Source organism: Mauremys reevesii, linkage group 13, assembly GCF_016161935.1.
Source record: "Mauremys reevesii isolate NIE-2019 linkage group 13, ASM1616193v1, whole genome shotgun sequence".
Lineage (NCBI taxonomy): Eukaryota > Metazoa > Chordata > Testudines > Geoemydidae > Mauremys > Mauremys reevesii.
The window spans coordinates 16,990,210-17,011,177 of record NC_052635.1 but is presented as its reverse complement, the minus strand read 5'-3'; the positions used below and the strand labels follow the sequence as shown (position 1 = coordinate 17,011,177).

At 54.6% G+C, this 20,968-nt stretch overlaps 1 protein-coding gene across 1 annotated transcript in view; it reads right to left on the bottom strand.

Annotated features, from left to right (window-relative positions):
- LOC120381343 (von Willebrand factor A domain-containing protein 5A-like) overlaps positions 1-20,733 on the bottom strand; it is a 48,155-nt gene extending 27,422 nt beyond the window's left edge. The window contains exon 1 of the mRNA XM_039499557.1: positions 20,597-20,733. Coding sequence (XP_039355491.1) covers positions 20,597-20,605 — 9 coding nt within the window. The 5' untranslated portion in view covers positions 20,606-20,733. The remainder of the gene's footprint in view (positions 1-20,596) is intronic.
- Between the last annotated feature and the right edge of the window lie 235 nt (positions 20,734-20,968).

Below are 20,968 nucleotides of genomic sequence, written 5' to 3'. Positions count from 1 at the left end.
GGAAACCATTTTGAATCACTTGGAGGGGACGAAGTTGATCAGGAACAGTCAGAATGGATTCACCAAAGGCAAGTTATGCCTGACTAACCTAATTGCCTTCTATGAGGAGATAACCGGTTCTGTGGATGAGGGGAAAGCAGTGGATGTGTTATTCCTTGACTTTAGCAAAGCTTTTGATACAGTCTCCCACAGTATTCTTGCCAGCAAGTTAAAGAAGTATGGGCTGGACGATTGGACTATAAGGTGGATAGAAAGCTGGCTAGATGGTCGGGATCAACGGGTAGTGATCAACGGCTCCATGTCTAGTTGGCAGCCGGTTTCAAGTGGAGTGCCCCAAGGGTCGGTCGTGGGGCCAGTTTTGTTCAATATCTTCATTAATGATCTGGAGGATGGCATGAACTGCACTCTCAGCAAGTTTGCAGATGACATTAAAGTGGGAGGAGTGGTTGATACGCTGGAGGGTAGGGATAGGATACAGAGGGATCTAGACAAATTAGAGGATTGGGCCAAAAGAAACCTGATGAGGTTCAACAAGGACAAGTGCAGAGTCCTGCACTTAGGATGGAAGAATCCCATGCACTGCTACAGACTAGGGACCGAGTGGCTGGGCAGCAGTTTTGCAGAAAAGGACCTAGGGGTTACAGTGGACAAGAAGCTGGATATGAGTCAGCAGGGTGCCCTTGTTGCCAGGAAGGCTAATGGCATTTTGGGCTGTATAAGTAGGGGCATTGGCAGCAGATCAAGGGGGCGGGGTTAGCTGCCATGGAGCGGGGACTCCCCAGGCGGGGTTAGCTGCAGGGGGGGTAACTGCTGCCGGGGTGGGGGGAGGCTCCCCAGGTGTGGGGTGGTGGTGGGCTGGGTTAGCTGCTGCGGGGGGGCTCCTCTGGAGGGAGGGGTGGGTGGGCGTGGTTAGCTGCCATGGGGGAGGGTGGCAGGTGGGGTTAGCTGGGGGGCGGTGACGCAAGGTGGAAATTTCACCTAGGGCCAAAACTTCCTTGCACCAGCCCTGGAGCACATGGACACATGGCTTGGAGTTTGCAGACAGATCCCTACTTCAAAGAGCTTGCAGATAAGGTCTTTATCCTACAGAACACCTAGCAGGATCCCCACCAAACCTAGTGCTGGATTAACCCTTGGGGACACCACAACCAGCTGTCTCACAGCCTGCTCCTCCCCTGTACCAGGCACTGGCTGCGCTACTATGACGCCGCGAGTTGGACGCTTGCTCTGGCGGTGCCAACGTGCCCTCAGGCTCTGGGTGGTAGGACCCTTCTCCCCAGCGTCAGTCCCCCCATTGGGGTTGGGTCCCCCGCCCCCCGAGTCTGGCCTGCAAGGCTCCTGGGCTGGTGGCATCTCCCTGTGCTGGGCTGTCTGCCCAGGGTCCCCCCTCGCTCTCCGACACACATGGGTGTGCACACAGGTGCAGGGGGAGTCACACCCTGAGGTTTACAAGGCCTGGCTCTTGCAGGGCTCGGTCAGTGCACAGAACAGCTTCTCCACGTGCACCAATGGTCTAACCAAAGGACCCCAGCCCAGTAATGTACACCAGTGTTTAGGGCTTTGCGGAGACCTTCCATGCCACCCGCAGGTGAACTCGACTGTAAGCACCAGACCCAGGGGATTTCGATATCCTTATGCCCTCTGCCAGCTGGCATCGAGTGGACCTGGGGCACAGGGCTCTGAGGCCTGCTCTGGGGAGCTGTTTTCTAGTCACTCCCCAGCTGGTGCCGTCTGGAGATAGTCACAGCTGTGTGGGGCTCGGGCGGGTTGTGTTTCCTACCCGGTTCCCCGCTCGCTGGGGTTGCTGGGAGCCCCTGAATCCCTGGGCTGGGACGTGTGCCTGGCACATCACGCAGAAGCCTGGCACCGTGGGCAGAGATGTCCCCAGAAAACTGACAGCCCTGGGCCTGAGCCCCCACCGGACGCTGGGAGGCGCTGAGGTAGCGAATGCTCTGGCAGTTCGGAGCAGGCTGGCTGGCTCAGGAGAGAAAGGCTGGAGCAGCCACTTTTCCTTCTAGGCCCCCAGGGCCAAACCCAGCCCCAGGGAGCAGCGGCCCAGCGGTGCCCCTTCTCCCTCTGTCCTGGGGTGTTCAATGACAACACCTGCCAAACGCCCCCTCCGCCCGGATCCCCTCAGTGAGCCCAAGGGCTGGCCAGCCGGGCTCACCGAGAAAGTGGGGCCCGCACCCCCTAGGTCTCCCCCCACTGTCGTGACAGCCGGCACATCGCCCCAGCAGGCTGCCCAGCACAGCTCTGCGGCCTGGTGCTGACGAAGCTGCGGAGACGCTGTAGCTCAGGTGTGGATGCCTGGGGTGGGGTGAGGAGCCAGAGACTGAGCCCTGGCCCAAGCTGTCTGCATAGCTATGGGGCTGGCCCAAGCCCTGCTGGCACAAGTCTGTGGCCCCAGGCCGGGAGCCGCGCTGCCGGCTGCAGTGTGCAGAATAGAGACAGAGAGTTTCGGGGCACACAGAATGGCTCGCACACCTGTTCTCTCCACGGGCCGGGCCTAGGACTCAGCAGTTCCTGGGCCCCAGCCCGCAGCTCTCCCCACTAGGTGCTGCTGTAGCTTGACCCTGGGGAACGTGCAGAAAGCTCCTGGCAGAGAAATGTTAACTTCTGCCTCTGTGCCTAGTTCTGGGGAGCAAGCTGCCAAGAGCCCTTGGAGAACAGAACCGGATAAACCCCCTTCCCACGGAGCCAGGCAGTGACTGCCAGGGAGCTCGTCTGCGCAGAGCGATGGGTCGGAGTCTGTTTCTGTCCGGGCCGGAGGAGTGTGAGACACAGAGGAGCTCTCAGGTTGCTCTGCCTTTGGTCCTGAACCGCTACCACGATGCCAGCATTCGAGAGAGTGAACTGTCTGCACAAGACATGCAGCGGCACAGCTGCAGTGTAGACGCCACTCCGGTGCCTGGCACTGCCAGAAACCCGGATCTCGGAGGCCACAGCGAGGTCGACAGGAGAGTTCATCCCTTGCCCTAGTGAGGTCCCCAACGGGGCAGAGCTCAGCTTCCTCCCAGGCATGAAGTGCTCCCAGCTTGGCAGTGCGTACCAGCCCGAGACCGGAGTGAATCTGCGACAAAGCTCTGGACGGGACCAAGGGCGCTCTGAGGGAGGGGGAAGCCCCATGTTAGCTGCAGGAAGTCAAACCCCCAGCACAGTGAGGTAGTGGGCTGGGACACAGGAGACCAGTCTCACGGGTGTGTTATGACGCCAGGAGATCAATTCCCTCCCAAATGTTGTAAGTGTCACCAAAGCTTCCCGGACATTGGACTTTCCACGGAACGGCAAGTGAAATGCAAAATCCAATGGAATGGCCGACTGTGTCCTCTACTGCTCCACCATGTCCACACGGGTGTTTGCTAGAGACAGCCAGACAAGTGACCTAAGAACAGACACATGCACACACTGGGCATGGAAGTAAACGCGAGCTCCCATTCTCACTTTGTAAATGCCCCGTATCTTCTCTGCTCTGTGTTGTGCCTTTGACTCCTCTTTCTCCGATTGCTCTTGGTGTCCTCCCCTCAGCACTGGGCAGCCAAGGCAACAAATGCCCAATGGAACTGCCCTCACCAAGTTCCTTCTCCTGTGATTCTCCGACCTCCGGGAGCTGCAGATTCTGCACTTCATGGTGTTTCTAGTCATTTACCTGGCCACCCTGGTGGGGAATCTTCTCATCCTCACAGCCGTAGCCCTCGATCACCACCTTCACACCCCATGTTCTTCTTCCTGGGCAACTTGTGCTTCCTTGACCTCTGCTTCCTCTCCATCACCATCCCCAAGTCCAGGGCCAACCCCCTAACCAACACCAGCCGCATCGCCCAAGTCTTCTTGGTGGTCACCTTGGCAAGCGCAGAGCTGGCCTTGCTCATAGTCATGGCCTATGAGTGCTACATGGCAATCTGCTACCCTCCCCCCACGCTACGTTCCAACCATGAACAGAGGTGTGTGGATGCAGATAGCAGCTGCTTCGTGGCTCAGCAGCGTGTTGCATTCTGTGCTGGAAACCGGTAATATCTTTCTACTGGACCTCTGCCTGCTGCACCTGGTTGTGTATTCTTTATTTACCTGCACCGCCATGTTCTCTTACATACGTCCATGATCCATGTCTTCCCTGCAGCAGGACCTGCTGGCCACCGTGTTGTATTCTGTGCTGCCGCCAGTCCTGAACCCCGTCATCTACCGCCTGCAAAACAAGGAGCTAAAGCAGGCTCTGTGGAGAATTGCAGGCAAGACGCTTTTTGCCAAGAGCCTGGATTCCTCACCCTGAGTTTCTATGTGGAAGAGTTGCACCGATTTATCTCAAATCGGTTTGTAAATCCATCTAATTGAGCTGATGCAAACCCACATGGTCACCCTTATTTTGGGTTAAGGATGCCTGTCAGGGTTCCCTCCCCACTCTGAACTCTGGGGTACAGTTGTGGGGACCTGCATGAAAACCCCCCTAAGCTTATATTCCACCATCTTAGGTTAAAAACTTCCCCAAGGCACAAATTCCTTTCCTTGTCCTTGGACGGTATTGCTGCCACCACCAAGTGAATTAAACAAACATTCAGGGAGGGGACATTTGGAGTCCTATCCCCCACAAAATATCCTCCCAAGCCCCTTCACCCCTTTTCCTGGGGAGGCTTGAGAATAATATACCAACCAAATAGGTAAACAAGGTGAGCACAGACCAGACTCTTGGGTTTTTAGGACACTGAAAACCAATCAGGTTCTTAAAAGAAGAACTTTATTATAAAAAAAAATAAAAGAAAAGAAGCACCTCTGTAAAATCAGGATGGAAGGTAAGTTTACAGGGTAATGAAAAGATTTAAAACACAGAGGATTCCCATCTAGGCTCAACTTCAAAGTTACAAATCAGGGATAAACCCCCTCTTGGCTTAGGCAAAATTCACAAGCTAAAACAAAAGATAATCTAACACATTTCCTTGCTATTACTTACAATTTCTGTTACTTTAGTTGTATCATTTCAGTAGGAGCTGGATTACCTGCTTGGTCTCTCTCTTTGTCTTAAGAGGGAACACACAGAGAGCACAAACACCTCCCCCTCCCCACCGATTTGAAAGTATCTTCTTTCCCCATTGGTCCTTCTGGTCAGGTTAATTGAACTGATTAACCCCTTACAGGTAAATGATTCTGTACCTCTGGCCAAGAGGGATTTTATATCACTGCATACATAAAGGTTGTTATCCTTCCCTTTATATTTATGACAATGCCTCATTTCAGTTTAGCTTAAACCTCTTCCCAAATGACTTAAGCTCAACCTATACAAGCTGCTCTTCAACTAAATTTAGTCTAAGTTTGTATAAGTGTAACCAAATCAGTTTGAATTGACACCATAATTCATGTAGCAGGAAGGTCATTGTGTAGACAGGCCCTTGGTGCTGGGGGTAGGGGCCGTCTCTGTGAGTTCCTCACTGGAATAAAGTAGTGTGACACGCTACACCCCAGGGGAGTGCCCTGTAACCCTCATATTCATCATTTGTATATAGTTGTGATATTGCATATAAAGCAGGCCATGTAAGATATAATGGGAAAGTTTATGATCTGCTGAAACCCACTGTTCCATCTAAATATGTGTATCATTAATGCATATGAAGTTATGAGAACTGTGTTGCATGGTTGTCACTTAAATATGCCGTGGTTTTGGGAAGCGCCCAGATACTAGCTCCCCAAAGACAATAATCAGGGGGATAATCAACACCTGGGTGGGTGTCAAACAACCATCAACAGCCATTGTCCAGCAAGGGAGCTACAATACAATGACTCACTTGCACAAGGCCACACCAGGGGAATTGCTCAATCTTGCCTGGGGACTCAGCAATTCCCACCAGACATGCCTGGACTTGTGCCTGGACACTGTGTTCTGTGTTATACAAGGGTATAACACAGAACACAGTGGTCCCGTGCTTTGTCCTTTCTCTTCTCCTCCACCTACACTTACGGCATCGAGAACGCTGGAGCTGAAGAGACTGGTTCCCAGACTACCAAGGAAAAGACTGTGTATAAAATACTGTAACCAACCTGCAGTATCCAGTGGGGTGAGAAAACCTGCTTAATCTAGATGTTGCCCAGTCTAATAGGGTTGAGAGTTTAGACTGGGCACTTATATTTTATTTTATTTTGGTAACTACTCTAACTTTTTGCCTATCACTTATGATCACTTAAAATCCATCTTTTGTAATCAATAAACTTATTCTAATGTTTGTCCTTACCAGGGAGTTGGCCTGAAGTGGTTAGTAAATCTGCTCTGGTTACAAAGGCTGGTGTATGTCCACTTTCCATTGATGAAGTGGTGAACCAATTAATAAATTTGCATTGCTCAAGAAAGGGTCTTGAGCAGTGCAAGATGATATATTCCTGAGGTACTAGACTGGGAGCTGTGCGGGTCTGGCTGGTGCCTTTCTCTGTGTGATTTGTGAGTGGCTCTAGGGGCATTCATGCAATCTAGCTGGGTGTGGGGCACCACATGCAGTTGTGCTGAGTGATAACAGCACCTGGAGGGGTTTTCTGCTTGTCACCTGTAAAACGTTGTGAGAGACAGGCCAGATTAGTGAGTGAAGGGAGCACAGAGGTTGCACAGTCCCAGGGTGCACCCCAGGGATCCCGTCACAAGCAGTTTCCCTGAGTTTGTCTTCAGTGGCGTATCTGTCTGTCTGGGGCTCTGCGCTCCCCACGGCTGCCCAGGGCACTGGGTTCCCAGCAGGGTCAGGGGCTGCCTGCCCTGAGCGGGTGCATTAGCGCTCCCAGCTCCGGCTTTCTGGTGGGGCAGAGCAGCTGGACCCAGACACTGGGGCGGCTGGTAGGGGCCAGGAGGAGCCCTGGAGAGTGGGGACCATGTAGGGTGCAGGGGGCAGACACGGGGCATTGGCCCAGGGCAGGGTTTAGCAGGATGTATTAGCTGCGGGTCTGTGCTGATCCCTGACACCCCCTCACTGGTCTCTGCTCCTTCAGGAGAATAAGCTGCCAAGCCCAGAAAATCTGTCCCTGCTTGGCCACCGTTGGGACACATGATTCCCATTTAGATACCTGGGAACCCAGCGTCCAGCCCCCCAGCAGCTTGGGACCCCCTGGGCCCTGCCTGTAGCGAGGACCCAGCAGCGCTGTAATGGGACAGCGAGGCAGCAAACGCTCCCCCGGCTCACAGAGCCCCCCCACCCCCAGTGCTTTGCCTGGCTGCTCCCGTCTGTGCGCTGACGCCGAGGGTTGTGTGGGCTCCAGCAGTGGCGGTGCCAGGCCCTGCTGCTGCCAGCCCAGGGCATTGAACTGGGAAGGAACAATTCTAGAGAGAAAAGACGGGGGGAGATTTTCCAGGCTGAGATGGCAGCCGGGTGCCCAGCTCCCCCGGACAGTCTAGAGAGACGGGGGTTGTTATCCCGATGTGTAACAGCTATAAACCCAGGGGAGCTGGGGCCCAGCCCAGGCCTAGGGGTGGGCCAAACCCCCACTTCTGAGCCTAGGAGCTGGGTCGGGGCAGGCGGAATCCAGTCTCTTTGTAGGTCGCCAGGCGGAAAGCTCCGTTAAGGTGAAGTTCAAGGTGAGGGGCGGTGTCTGTCCCTGTGAGGTAAGAAATATCCCATGGCTGGTGCTGGGATCCCCACAGCACGTGTTGCAAATCCCAGAGACTTCCCATCCCCATGACACTGAAAAGAAATGCAAACCCATTCAGCCAGGAAACCCAGAGCATGGCCCCCAAATGCCCTTAACTCTGCCTGGGGCCGGCACAGGATCTTACCATTCAGACAGAGGTGCCCAACTCCCACTTCCGGCTCTGACATCCCATGTTCAGGCTCCCCCGGCATTACCCAAACCCTGCTCAGCTGCTGCCGAGCCCTGTGATCTCCCTGTTAGGGTCCCTACAGCACCTCCATTTCTGCCCCAGGCCCTGTGTGACAGTTGCAGTCTATATAGTTTTATAAAAATTTGATAGAGTGAATATAATGTAACTGGAATATGCTTCATGCAGAAGGTCTCTTGTAAGGTATCAGTACAAAGCTTATAATCTACTGAGTGTGTTCATCCTATTTGTATAAATGTACCACTTTTGCATCTGAAATTAGAAATATGAAATATAACTCTGAGGGCCTATTGTAATTATGCAAAGTGTGGGCCATTAATGGTGGTTTGAAATCTTGATGGCTCCCATTAACCAAGACAATTGTCTACAGATGGGTGTGTTTTACCTGTAAGTCTTCCTGTATAGGTGTGTGCTGGCAAGTGGGTAATGAGGTCTTGCACTGACATGTGATCATATCACCTGAACTGGAATCCATCTTTAACCTGGTGTTTTTCCACTGAGAAGGAGGGGGTGGGAATTCAGAGAGGGACAAAAGGATTCCTGCCTTATGCAAAAGATATATAAAGGGGTGGAACAGAACAAAGGGAGAGAGGAACTATTGTGAAGAATCCCTAGTTACCACCTGAGCTGGAACAAGAGCTGTACCAGGGGAAAGAATTGTGCCCAGGCCTGGAAGGTGTCCAGTCTGAGGAAAAAACTTACTGAAGCATCTCTGAGGCTGAGATTATCTGTATTCCATTTAATTAGACATAGATTTGCGCATTTTATTTTATTTTGCTTGGTGACTCACTTTGTTCTGTCTGTTACTACTTGGAACCACTTCAATCCTACTTTCTGCATTTAATAAAATCACCTTTTACTTATTAATTAACTCAGAGTGTGTATTAATACCTGGGGGAGGGGAGCAGGGGGGAGCAAACAGCTCTGCCTATCTATCAGTGTTATAGAGGTCAAACAATTTATGACTTTACCCTGCATAAGCTTTATACAGGGTAAAACGGGTTTATTTGGGTTTAGACCCCATTGGGAGTTGGGCATCTGAGTGCTAAAGACAAGCCACTTCTGTGAGCTGCTTTCAGGTAAACCTGCAGCTTTGGGGCAAGTAATTCAGACCCTGGGTCTGTGTTGGAGAAGACGGGGGTGTTTGGCTCAGCAAGACAGGGCGCTGTATCCTGCAGCTGGAAGGGAAGGCAGGGGTAAAAGTAGTCTTGGCACATCTGGTGGCAGCTCCCAAGGGGGCTTCTGTGATCCAACCCATCACACCCTGTGTGACAGGCTGGGTCACTGAGACCCCCTGGGGACTGTCACTGATGTGCTGAAACTACCTCTGAGCCTGTTTTCCCTGCTAGCTTGGGACTTCAGAACCCTGCCTTGTTGAGCCAGACACACCAGCCGGCTGCAACACAGACCCAGATCTGAACCACGTCCCCCAAAGCAGCAGGCTTTACCTGAAAATGACTTAGCAGGTACTCCTGTCTCCAGTACCCAGATACCCAATTCAAGCCTAAACCCCAAATAAATCTGTTTTACTCTGTATAAAGCTTATGCAGGGTAAACTCATAAGTTGTCTGCCCTCTATAACACTGATAGAGAGATATGCACAGCTGTTTGCTCCCCCAGGTATTAATTACTTACTCTGGGTTAATTAATAAACAAAAGTGATTTTATTAAGCATAAAAAGTAGAATTTAAGTGGTTCCAAGTAATAACAGACAGAACAAAGTAAGTTACCAAGCAAAATAAAACAAAACACGTAAGTCTAAGCCTAATACATTAAGAAACTGATTACAGATGAAATCTCACCCTCAGAGATGTTCCAATAAGCTTCTTTCACAGACTAGACTCCTTCCTAGTCTGGGTCCAATCCTTTCCCCCTGGTACAGTTCCTGTGAGTGCCAGCTCAGGTGGTAGATAGGGGACTTCTCATGACTGGACTCAACTTTGTTCTGTTCCACCCCCTTATATAGCTTTGGCACAAGACGGGAATCTTATCTCTCTGGGTCCCCACCCCTCCTTCTAAATGGAAAAGCACCAGGTTTAAGATGGATTCCAGTACCAAGTGACATAGTCACATGTCCTGTGAGACCCCACAAGCCTCTATTCTTCCCAGCCTGACTCACAGGAAGGCTTGCAAGTAAACAGAGCCATCTACTGTCAATTGTCCTGGTTAATGGGAGCCATCAAGATTCCAAACCACCTTTAACGGCCCACACTTTGCATAATTACAGTAGGACCTCAGAGTTATATTTCATATTTCTAGTTTCAGATAAAAGAATGATACATTGTGTACAAATAGGATGAACACAGTCAGTAGATTATAATCTTTGTAATGATACAAGAGACTTTTTGCATGAAGCATAATCCAGTTCCATTATATTTATGCTCATTAGCATATTTTCATAAAATCATATGGAGTGCAATGTCACACCCTGCACCTCCGGTGGGTGCCCAGGCTCTCAGCCCCACATCCAGCCCCGGGAGGAGTCTCCAAGCCACTGTCGCGATGCCGGATCCAGTGGCTGCGCTCTGAGCTCCGGCTGTCTCCTTATGGCTTGTATCCCAGGGGTTCGAGCACTCGCCCCGGTTCAGCTCCCTGCCGTGCTGGCTGGGGAGAGAGGCCGGGAGTGTGGGCCTCTCATCTGGCTGCAGCACCCGAACCCAGAGCCCGAACCCAGGGAGGCTCCAGCTGGAGCTGTTTCACTCTGGATCAATAACTCATAAGAACATAAGTGATCTCTCTCCTGCCATCCATCTCCATCCTCTGACGAACAGAGGCTAGGGACACCATTCTTTAGCCATCCTGGCTAATAGCCATTTATGGACTTAGCCACCATGAATTTATCCAGTCCCCTTTTAAACATTGTTATAGTCCTAGCCTTCACAACCTCCTCAGGTAAGGAGTTCCACAAGTTGACTGTGCGCTGCGTGAAGAAGAACTTCCTTTTATTTGTTTTAAACCTGCTGCCTATTAATTTCATTTGGTGACCCCTAGTTCTTATGGGAATAAGTAAATAACTTTTCCTTATCCACTTTCTCAACATCACTCATGATTTTATATACCTCTATCATATCCCCCCTTAGTCTTCTCTTTTCCAAGCTGAAGAGTCCTAGCCTCTTTAATCTTTCCTCGTATGGGACCCTCTCTAAACCCCTAATCATTTTAGTTGCTCTTTTCTGAACCTTTTCTAGTGCTAGAATATCTTTTTTGAGGTGAGGAGACCACATCTGTACACAGTATTCGAGATGTGGGCGTACCATGGATTTATATAAGGGCAATAATATATTCTCAGTCTTATTCTCTATCCCCTTTTTAATGATTCCTAACATCCTGTTTGCTTTTTTGACCGCCTCTGCACACTGCGTGGACATCTTCAGAGAACTATCTACAATAACTCCAAGATCTTTTTCCTGACTCGTTGTAGCTAAATTAGCCCCCATCATGTTGTATGTATAGTTGGGGTTATTTTTTCCAATGTGCATTACTTTACATTTATCCACATTAAATTTCATTTGCCATTTTGTTGCCCAATCACTTAGTTTTGTGAGATCTTTTTGAAGTTCTTCACAATCTGCTTTGGTCTTCACTATCTTGAGCAGTTTAGTATCATCTGCAAACTTTGCCACCTCGCTTTTTACCCTTTCTCCAGATCATTTATGAATAAATTGAATAGGATTGGTCCTAGGACTGACCCTTGGGGAACACCACTAGTTACCCCTCTCCATTCTGAGAATTTACCATTAATTCCTACCCTTTGTTCCCTGTCCTTTAACCAGTTCTCAATCCATGAAAGGACCTTTCCTTTTATCCCATGACAGCTTAATTTACGTAAGAGCCTTTGGTGAGGGACCTTGTCAAAGGCTTTCTGGAAATCTAAGTACACTATGTCCACCGGATCCCCCTTGTCCACATGTTTGTTGACCCCTTCAAAGAACTCTAATAGATTAGTAAGACACGATTTCCCTTTACAGAAACCATGTTGACTATCGCTCAAGAGTTTATGTTTTTCTATGTGTCTGACAATTTTATTCTTTACTATTGTTTCAACTAATTTGCCCGGTACCGACGTTAGACTTACCGGTCTGTAATTGCCGGGATCACTCCTAGAGCCCTTTTTAAATACTAGCATTACATTAGCTAACTTCCAGTCATTGGGTACCGAAGCCGATTTAAAGGACAGGTTACAAACCTTAGTTAATAGTTCCGCAACTTCACATTTGAGTTCTTTCAGAACTCTTGGGTGAATGCCATCTGGTTCCGGTGACTTGTTAATGTTGAGTTTATCAATTAATTCCAAAACCTCCTCTAGTGACACTTCAATCTGTGACAGTTCCTCAGATTTGTCACCTACAAAAGCCAGCTCAGGTTTGGGAATCTCCCTAACATCCTCAGCCGTGAAGACTGAAGCAAAGAATCCATTTAGTTTCTCCGCAATGACTTTATCTAGTCAGACTCACTAGTCAGAGGACGGGTTCCTGCTCTCCCGTCCCCAGGGAGCTCTGAGGCACCAGGCTCCGGTGTCACTCACTCGCTCTCACTCGCTCTCTGGCCCAATGGTTCCTCTTAGCCATTCCATACAGCAGCTTCCAGGGCAACACCCGAGCTCAGCGGTTGGCACACTCTCCTGCACTGCAGCTCCCGGGGGACACCTGCAGCTCATTCCCGCAGTGCTTTCCCCAGGGCCTTTCTGGCTTCCCACTCTGGATTTGCCAGCTTAGACTCCCCCCTCCCAGGCAGGTAGTAACCACAGACTTCACTCCATAGCCCCAAACATGCCTCCCTTGGCCCTGGGAGTGACTGCAGAACACATTCCTGCAGCCCCTGTCTGCTTGCAGCTTCTGGGCTTTCCATGGGCTTTCCGCAGGCTGTTCCCAGCCAGCTGAGTTGTGAGAATGAGGAGTTGCCCTGAGTGTGACTGATGCTGCTTGAGTTTGCAGAGAGCCTGAGCGCATTGCTCCAAGAGGTGGGTCATGAGTCCCAAAGGGATGGTGAGTCTTACTGGAGGTAGGAAGGGGGGAGGGAAGGGAGCATGTGTCAATGAGTCTGAAATGAAATGTGTCAGAAATAGCAACAAATAAATAAATAAAAATACAAATCTATCTTATCCCCCAGGGTTTTGTGTCTGACAAATGACAGCCAATGGGCGATGAGGCCAGGGTGGCCTGGGGATCGACACTGTGATTTTTAGCGTCATCAAACAGATTTCGGGGGGAAACCTGCTGCCCACCCAGCGCTGGGCTTCAGGGTCCCCTGGGGTTCAGGTGACAGAGGTTGTGCGTGTCAGATCCTCCTTGGGGAAGGCAGGGTGGCTGGGATGCACAGCAGGCCTGCCCCTGAAATGGCCCCCAGAGAGCAGCAAAGGGTCAGGAAGGAGCGAGGGGCAGTTTGGAGACACTCCCAGCCCCAATTCAGTATGCGTGTGTGGGGCAGTTTGCAGACATGCCCTAGCACAGCGGTTCTCAACCAGGGGTACATCTACCACTGGGGATACACAGGGATCTTCCAGGGGTTACCTCAACTCATCTAGAGATTTGCTTAATTTTACAACAGGCAACATAAAAAGCACCAGTGAAGTCAGTACAAACGAACATTTCATACAGCCAGTGCCTTGTTTATTCTGCTCTGTACACTGTACACTTTACGTTTGCATTTTTATGTCTCATTCTGCAAGCAAGTGGTTTTTAAGTGAGGTGAAATTTGGGGGTGCGCCAGACACACCAGACTCCCAAAAGGGGGTACAGGCGTCTGGAAAGGCTGAGCACCTCTGCACTGGTACATGGCGGGCTGTGTGGAGCGAAGGGTTTGCAGACGGTCCCTGGCTCCCAGTGGGTGGGTGGAACTTTGCAAACGGCCCCTGGTTTGCCGTAGCTGAGGGTGGGGAGTTTGCAGATGCTCCCTGGCGGAGGGGCGGAGGTAATTTCCCTTCCAGCTGATTCGGGGCTTCGCTCCACCGGGAACAAGGGGGGATGTATCGGGGGTGCAGATCGGGCCCCCAGAGCTTCTCTGGGTTCGGGGGCCTCTTCCATCCTCTGTGGGTCCTGCCCCCCCTGCCCCGTGTCCAGGGGTCCCCACCCACACCCCCCTGTGTGAGCCCATCCCCCTGATTCGGGGCTTTACCCCTACAGTGTCTCCCCTCCCTGGATGTGAATTCTCCAGCTGGCCCAGCAGCGGCGAGGTGACATGGGGCCCCGAGAGCCGCATCTGGAGCAATGGTCCCTCTAATTTTTTACCTGCATGTGTGGAATGAATTTTGTTATGTGCAGCAATAGGGAGGTGATGTGTGGTGGGGGTGGGGCCCAGGGGTTCGGGGTGTGGGAGGGGGCTCCGGGCTGGAGCAGAGGGTTGGGGTGTGGGCTCTGGCTTGGGGTGCAAGCTCTGGGGAGTAACGCAAAAGCCCCCTGGAGACCCCTCTCCCCCTGGGAATGGGGGCAGCCACCTGAGAACCTGCCCCATTGACCCCCCCGCCCCAGAGACTCCCAGCCCCATGAGACCCCTCCAGCTCCCCTCGCATATTTTCTTGGGGGGGGGTGACAGACAGGGACCCCTGACCTTCTCCCCTGTCTCTCACTGTGACCCCCACCTGTCACCTCTTCTCCAGCCCCTGGAGACACTAACCTGCCCACTGCTGTGGGCACCTTTCTGGGAGCTCCCTCCTGCCCCCACATGTGCCCTCCCGCTGCAGGGCACCCCCCAGGGCTGAGCACCGCACCTAGTGCTGCCCCCCCCCCCCCCGGTCTACACAGAGGTATCCCCTCCCAGCTCCTGCCTGCCATGCCCTGCTCACACCCCCAGGGACACTGGCTCCTTTTTAGCCCAGTCCTACTCTGAGCCCCACCCCCCGCCAAGCCCCCATCAGCTGCCCCCCAGCTCCTAGCCCCTCTCCAAGCACCTCCCTTGGTCCCATCAGCTGCCCCCAGAGCCCCCTGCCCCTCTCTGAGTGTCTCCCCCTGGGAAGTTCAGGAACAGCCTCCTCAAGCGAGCTGAGGGGCAGAGAATCCTTCCCAGGGGCTTGCCGGGGGGTGTGTGTCTTGCCCCCATGCTTGAGGCTCACAGACCCCCACATGTAGGGTGAGGAAGAGATTTCCCTCAGCGTCAGATTGGCAGAGACTCGGGGGAGTGGGGTTCATCCCCCTTGGCAGCCGGGGCACTTGCTGGTTTGAACTGGAGTAACTAGGGGGGCTCTGGGATGTGACATCTGTAACTCAGCATTTGGGGGTGTCAGTGACTCAGCCCCAGGGGCTGGAGCTGTCACAGGTGGTGGGGGAGCAGGGGCTGTGGCCCGATGAGATGATCAAGATGGTTCCTTCTGGCCTCAAAGTCTCTGAATTTATCCTCCCTGGCCCCATATCCTTCTGAGAGCCTCCCCAGCCCTCTCTGAGCCCCCGGGACGCCCTGCTGCTGCCCCCAGTATCTGGCCTGGGTGGTTGACCTGGCAGGGGTTGTGGAAAATGGCTCATAGCGATGCCAAGATCTTGGTGCCCCCCAGGTCGGCCTGGAGCTGCTGGACGTGCTGCAGAGACTTGGCCATGGTCTGTTAGGTGTATCCCACGCTCTGCCTGCAGGGGGTGCCATGGGGTCAGGGACAGCAAGACTGAGCAACACCCCAACCCTGCCCTGCCCCCAACCCCAGCCAGCCCTACCCCTAACCAGCCCCCTCCCTGCACTGCCCCTCTGACTCCCGGGTAGGACTCGAACCAAGACCCAAAGCCGCAGATGTTGAAATAACAGCCGAGGGGAAAACTCTTCAACAGCAGGACCAGAGTCTCCTGGGGACGGACAGATGGACAGAGTCAACCCCTTGGTCCAGCCAGCCTGGTCTCCCCCCCCCGAGCTCCGCCCCCTTCCTCCCCCAGTTCTGCTCCATGGGCACAGCCAGCCTGGGCTGCTCCCCCTGCCCCGGCTTTGCACCACAGCCTCAGCCAGCCTAGGCTGCCCCCTGCTTCTGCCCCAGCCAGCCTGGGCTGCTCCTGCCCCACTCTGTCCCCTGCTTCTCCCCCCCTTCCTCCGGCTCTGCCCCACGGGTCCAGCCAGCCTGGGCTGCTCAGTCCCCAGCCCAAACCATCAGTTAACCCATAACCAAATCTAGTGTTCTCCCTTGAACCATTGTTGGTTCCCCACAAGAAACCCCTCCCCATGCTCGTGTGTGTCCCGCTGCCTGGATCCAAACTCTGCCTCAGACCCACTGGGACTGGGAGTCCATCTTCTCCTGACTGATCGTGCTGGGGGCTCTGCCTGTCTCCAGCACTCAGGACCCTGAGCTACCACCGTCACCTGGGAACCCCGCCCAGTTCAAACTTCAGGGAGCGGTGAGATCCCCCCTCCCCCTTGTTTTCTTTTCTACCTCAGGTGTAACTTCCTAACCCTGATTTGTTTGAGCAGGTCTAGTTTTCTATATATGACTTTTGTAACCTTTAATAATGTCCGTTATGGTGGTTTAGCCTCCTCGTGCGGTTATCACTATTCCGTAAATAACTTCTATGGTTAAGCTGGTTGCTTCTCTCTCGCTCTCTCTCTGAGCTTTACTCTTGTGTTTTTAGCTTCCCCCATTCACTCGGCAGCGACGCCCTCGTACCTAAGCTAAAGATCCCTGCAGCACCCAAAATCCTGTGGGGTTTGCTCAGCAAAGGGGTTACTGCCAGTACAATTGAGATGTGAGAGTGGGGACAGGGACGTGCTGAACCTGTGATCTACGAGGGTGGCAGCCTGGAAGTGCTGCTCGACCCAGCCTGCTCAGGCTTACTCTAGTCCGCTGCTGTACTTGTGGCACGTAAGGGGGGGCAGCTTGGAAGTGCTGATTGACCTGGTCCACTCAGACTTGCTCTGTTAATGTGTGTGTGCATCTCCATGCGGTTCTGGGCACTTGCAGCAGGGAGAAGCAGAGCTCTGTATGAAAACACAAGTGACACGACAGAGCCCCCCTGCCCCCAGAAACATAACCCTAATAACTGAGCATACCCCAAAGTAACGGGCAAAGCTGGTAACACTGGGATTTTGGCACCTCTCTGGAGTTCAGCGCCAGGCAGGGCAGAAGGGGGTAGATCCGTATGATTCCTCACCCACCCTGGCTGTGGGAGACCTGGGTCCATCCCACCCGCCTGCCTGGGAGACAGGATTTGAACCTGGGCTCCCCGTGCAGGAGCGCGCTGACCGCACTGCAGGGGTCGCCCCGGGAGCTGCCGTGAGGAACGGGTAAGGGGAGCTGTTGGGCCAGAGAGCAAGTGAGTGACTCTGGAGCCTGCAGAGCTCCCCGAGGGGGCACAGAACAGGACCCCCGGCTAGTGAGTTACTGATCCAGAGAACAGCTCCGGCTGGAGCCTCCCCTGGAGCTCTGGGTTCAGGTGCTGCAGCCCAGTGACAGGCCCACGCTCCTGGCCTCTCTCCCCATCCAGCAGGGTGGGGAGCTGAACCGGGGCGACTGCTCAAAGCCCTGGGGTAAAAGCCATAAGGAGCCAGCTGGAGCTCAGAGCGCAGCCACTGGTTCGGGCCTTGCGACAGCGGCTTGGAGCCTCCCCTGGGGCCGAGAACCTGGGCACCCGCTGGAGGTGCAGGGCCTGGGGTCGTAGGCAGGGCTGTAGGGACCCTGGCAGCGAACAGTCAGGTGCAGCAGGAGCTCGCAGGGCTCAGCAGCTGCTGAGAGGGTTGGGGAACGCCCTGGAAGCCCCAACGTTGGACAGCAGAGCCGGAAGTGGGAGTTGGGCACCTCTGTCTGAATGGTAAGATCCTTTGCCAGCTGCTTTGGGCCAATGCCCCGTGTCTGCCCCCTGCACCCCACGTGCTCCCCGCTCTCCAGGGCTCCTCCTGGCCCCTGCTAGCCGGCCCAGTGTCTGGTCCAGCTGCTCTGCCCCACCAGAAAGCCGGAGCTGGGAGTGCTAATGCACCCGCTCAGGGCAGGCAGCCCCTGACCCTGCTGGGAACCCAGTGCCCTGGGCAGCCGTGGGGAGCTCGGAGCCCCGGGACCCCAGCCAAAGCCAGGCAGACAGACAAACCGGGGGAACTGCTTTATTCCAGCGAGGGGCTGGCAGAGACAGTCTCCGCCCGCAGCAGCAAGGGCCTGTCTGCACAACCACCTTCCTCCGCTGTAAGTGACTGGGTCAGTTTAAACTGTTTTATTTACGCAACCAACTGGCTGCTCTTAATTTAGGATCCCTGTGGGGGGGTTAGCGGGGCTGGAGGCCCAGGGTAGCTGGGGTGGGGGGGTATAGGGATGGGGAGGTTCAGCTGGGCAGAAGGCCCTGGGTAGCTTGCGGGGGGGGGGTACAGGGATCCAGGGGGGCTCAGAGCCCAAAGACAGCAGGGCCAACGCTGCAGCCCAGCAGGGTGTTGGCGGCTTCCAGACATTCGCTCAGCCGGGGCCCTGCAACGAGAAGAGGGTCGGGGGAGACATCAGCCTGGGGAACGGGGGCAGGGGGGAGGAGACACCAGCCAGGGAATGGGGGACAAAGGGCACAGAGCTCACAGCCCGGGGCACTGACCTCGGGGAGCTGGGGGGACGGGGGGCTGGGAGCCTGTCTGTCCTGGGACTGGAGGCCTCTGGGGGTCTGGCTGGGGGCCAGAGGCTGTTAGGATGCCGGGGGACCCATGGTACGCAGGATCCCAGGGCTGTGGTTGGCTGGACTGTGGGGTCCTATGGGGTGGGGTTGGTACTGTGGGCTTGTGGGATCTTGGAGGGGTGGGGGGGCAGGCTGGGCTGTGGGACAGACTTCAGACTGTCGGGTGGGGGGCTATGGAGGAGGGGCTCTCTGGTAGAGGGCCTGGGCCCTGCTCCCGACCTCCTCCCCCCACTCCCATCTCACCTGCTTGGCCCCGCACCCAGCCCACAGCCTTGGCCTCCAGCAGCTCCCACTCGTCGCGCTGTCCCGCGGCCCGGCCGTGCAGCCAGACCACGGCCAGCACCGTGGCCCAGACGCCGGGGGGCACGTCCTGTGGGGGGGGAGAGACACAGCTTGAGACAGCGCCCAGCCCGTCCCCCAGAGCGCTACCCCGGCCCTGGGGACCCCCTGAACCCCTCCCAGCGCTGCCCCCATTCCCCTGTCCGGGGAACCCCCCAATCCAGCGCTCCTGCCCCTTCCCCAGACTCAGAGGGTTCCCAGCCCCCCTCCGCTCTAGCACCATGGACCCCCTACCCAGATGCCCAGTGCCATGCCTGGGCCTCCTCATGTCCCCCCTCAGCCCTGGGCCCCCTCGATCCAACGCTCCGATTCCCTGCAAGGGGGTTCTAGCTCCCCGCTGTGGGCCCGTCTCCCCGACTGGGCTCCAGATTCAGGGGTCATGTGATCCAGTTGCTCTCAGACCCGCCCCCAGCCTGGGTCACGCCCAGTCTCATCTAGGAGCAGAGAACAGGCCCAACTCATGGCACCTGCATCTCTCCCCTCTCCTCTGCCCCCTGCACTCACCTTACTGGGCATCCTCCCCCTGGCGTCGGTGTCACTCACCCCCAGCGCAGCGGCCAGCTGGGGGTCCAGGTCCCACGAGCCGTCGGCATTCTGCAGAGACACCAGCCTCAGCAGGGGAGACTCCTCTGGAGCCCGCTCTAGGGAGAGAGGTGGGGAGATGGCTCTTGCACGGGGTTATGGGTACAGAACAGCAACGTGGCCAATCCAGGCTGGGGGACAGCCAACAACCTTAACTGTGACCCTCTGTGCATCCTTAACTCTGCCCCTCCATGGGCTTCTTTTATCTACTCCTCTGCACCCGTAACCCCTCTGTGGGCACTCTCAACTCTGCCCTTCCTGCACCCATGGGATGATAACTAATTTACAGTTGGAGTTGGGAACCAAAGTCCCTTGGGCCCCATGAATGTCTCAGCCCCAATCATTAATCTCACAGCCCCAGGGTGTTTCTCAAACACAATCTGACCCCGGGACCATCCCACACTACAACCTGTGATACAGACATAGTCCGGGGAGACACAGAAGCGTCTAAGGGTATAGGGGAGACGGGATGTTACACAGTCTATATGATATTACAGCTGCCTGGGCCAGGGTTATGAGGCAGAGTTAAGGTTACCTGGGCTACAGCAAGGTTGTATTTCCACACACTTCAAATTCAGGTTTAAGGGGAGCCTTAACTTTAACATTTCTGCCTTTGGTGGGCTTCTTTGTTTAGAAACCAGACCAGGCCAACCACGATCTGTGCCCCTGAACTCACCTGTACAAACACCCGAGCCTGGGCCCAGCTTCACAAGGTATTTTTGTCTGGGAATTTAGCGGTGCCCATTTCAGAGAAAACTGCCCAGCGACATTTCTGTTACTAAAAAGCGACTGATTACCCCCTCCGCTGCCCAGCTGGGCCCTCCCCACACGTAGCTCGTTGATACAAACTCACCCCCCAAATTCCAGCTTCACAGAGTTTATTGCCTGGGAGTTTCCTTATTTTTCCCATTTTCTTGCAAGATCATTTACGTCCTGACACTTAAAAAACAACCAGCTGCGGATTCCCCCTCCCCCAGCATCACACTGCTGTTTTGCCCAGGAAGTTCCTGCACTTTCTATGTGGCTGTTAAACACTTGCCCGGCTCTGGGACCGTCAGGGCACGTCTGTCTCTGACCCGATGAAGCGTCATCCTGGTGTTTCCCCCCATCTCTGAGTCCTGATTCCCAGCCCCTGCCCCCCTCACCTTTCTGGGACGCGGTCTCCGGCGGGGCGCTGTGTGTGCAGGACTTCCTGCCCTCGTGTCGGGGGCTCCCCCAGCTGCGCTTCAGGATGGCGAGGGAGCCAGGAGGAGCGGTGCCGGGGGAGGAGAGAGCCCGTACTGGCCATGGGGAGCTCTGGTGGGGATGGGGGACGAGCAGCGGTTCTCACCTGGCACATCCAAGCTGTCGTCAAAGTCGCAGTCCACGGCGCAGTCCGCGGACTGATAGCAGAGATCTTCGGCCCAGTCCTCGGGCATAGGGGCGGAACAGCACATGGCCCTGGAGCTGAACTTCATGTTGCTGAAACCCTGCATCTTCCACAGGAGGGGTACGGCCCCGAAGCCTGGCGGGGAGACAGAGAGGGACAGAGACACGCGGACAGAGACAAGCTAAGAGAGGGAAGGGAAATGCCCCCCCCCAGAGCCAACGCACCGATGGGACCCCTCCCCCATGCCCCCCAGTTGGGACCCCCCTTGACCCAGCCCCATCCTTCTCTCCCCGCAGCTCCCTCAGAGTCAGGATCTCCCCCTAGCCCATCCCC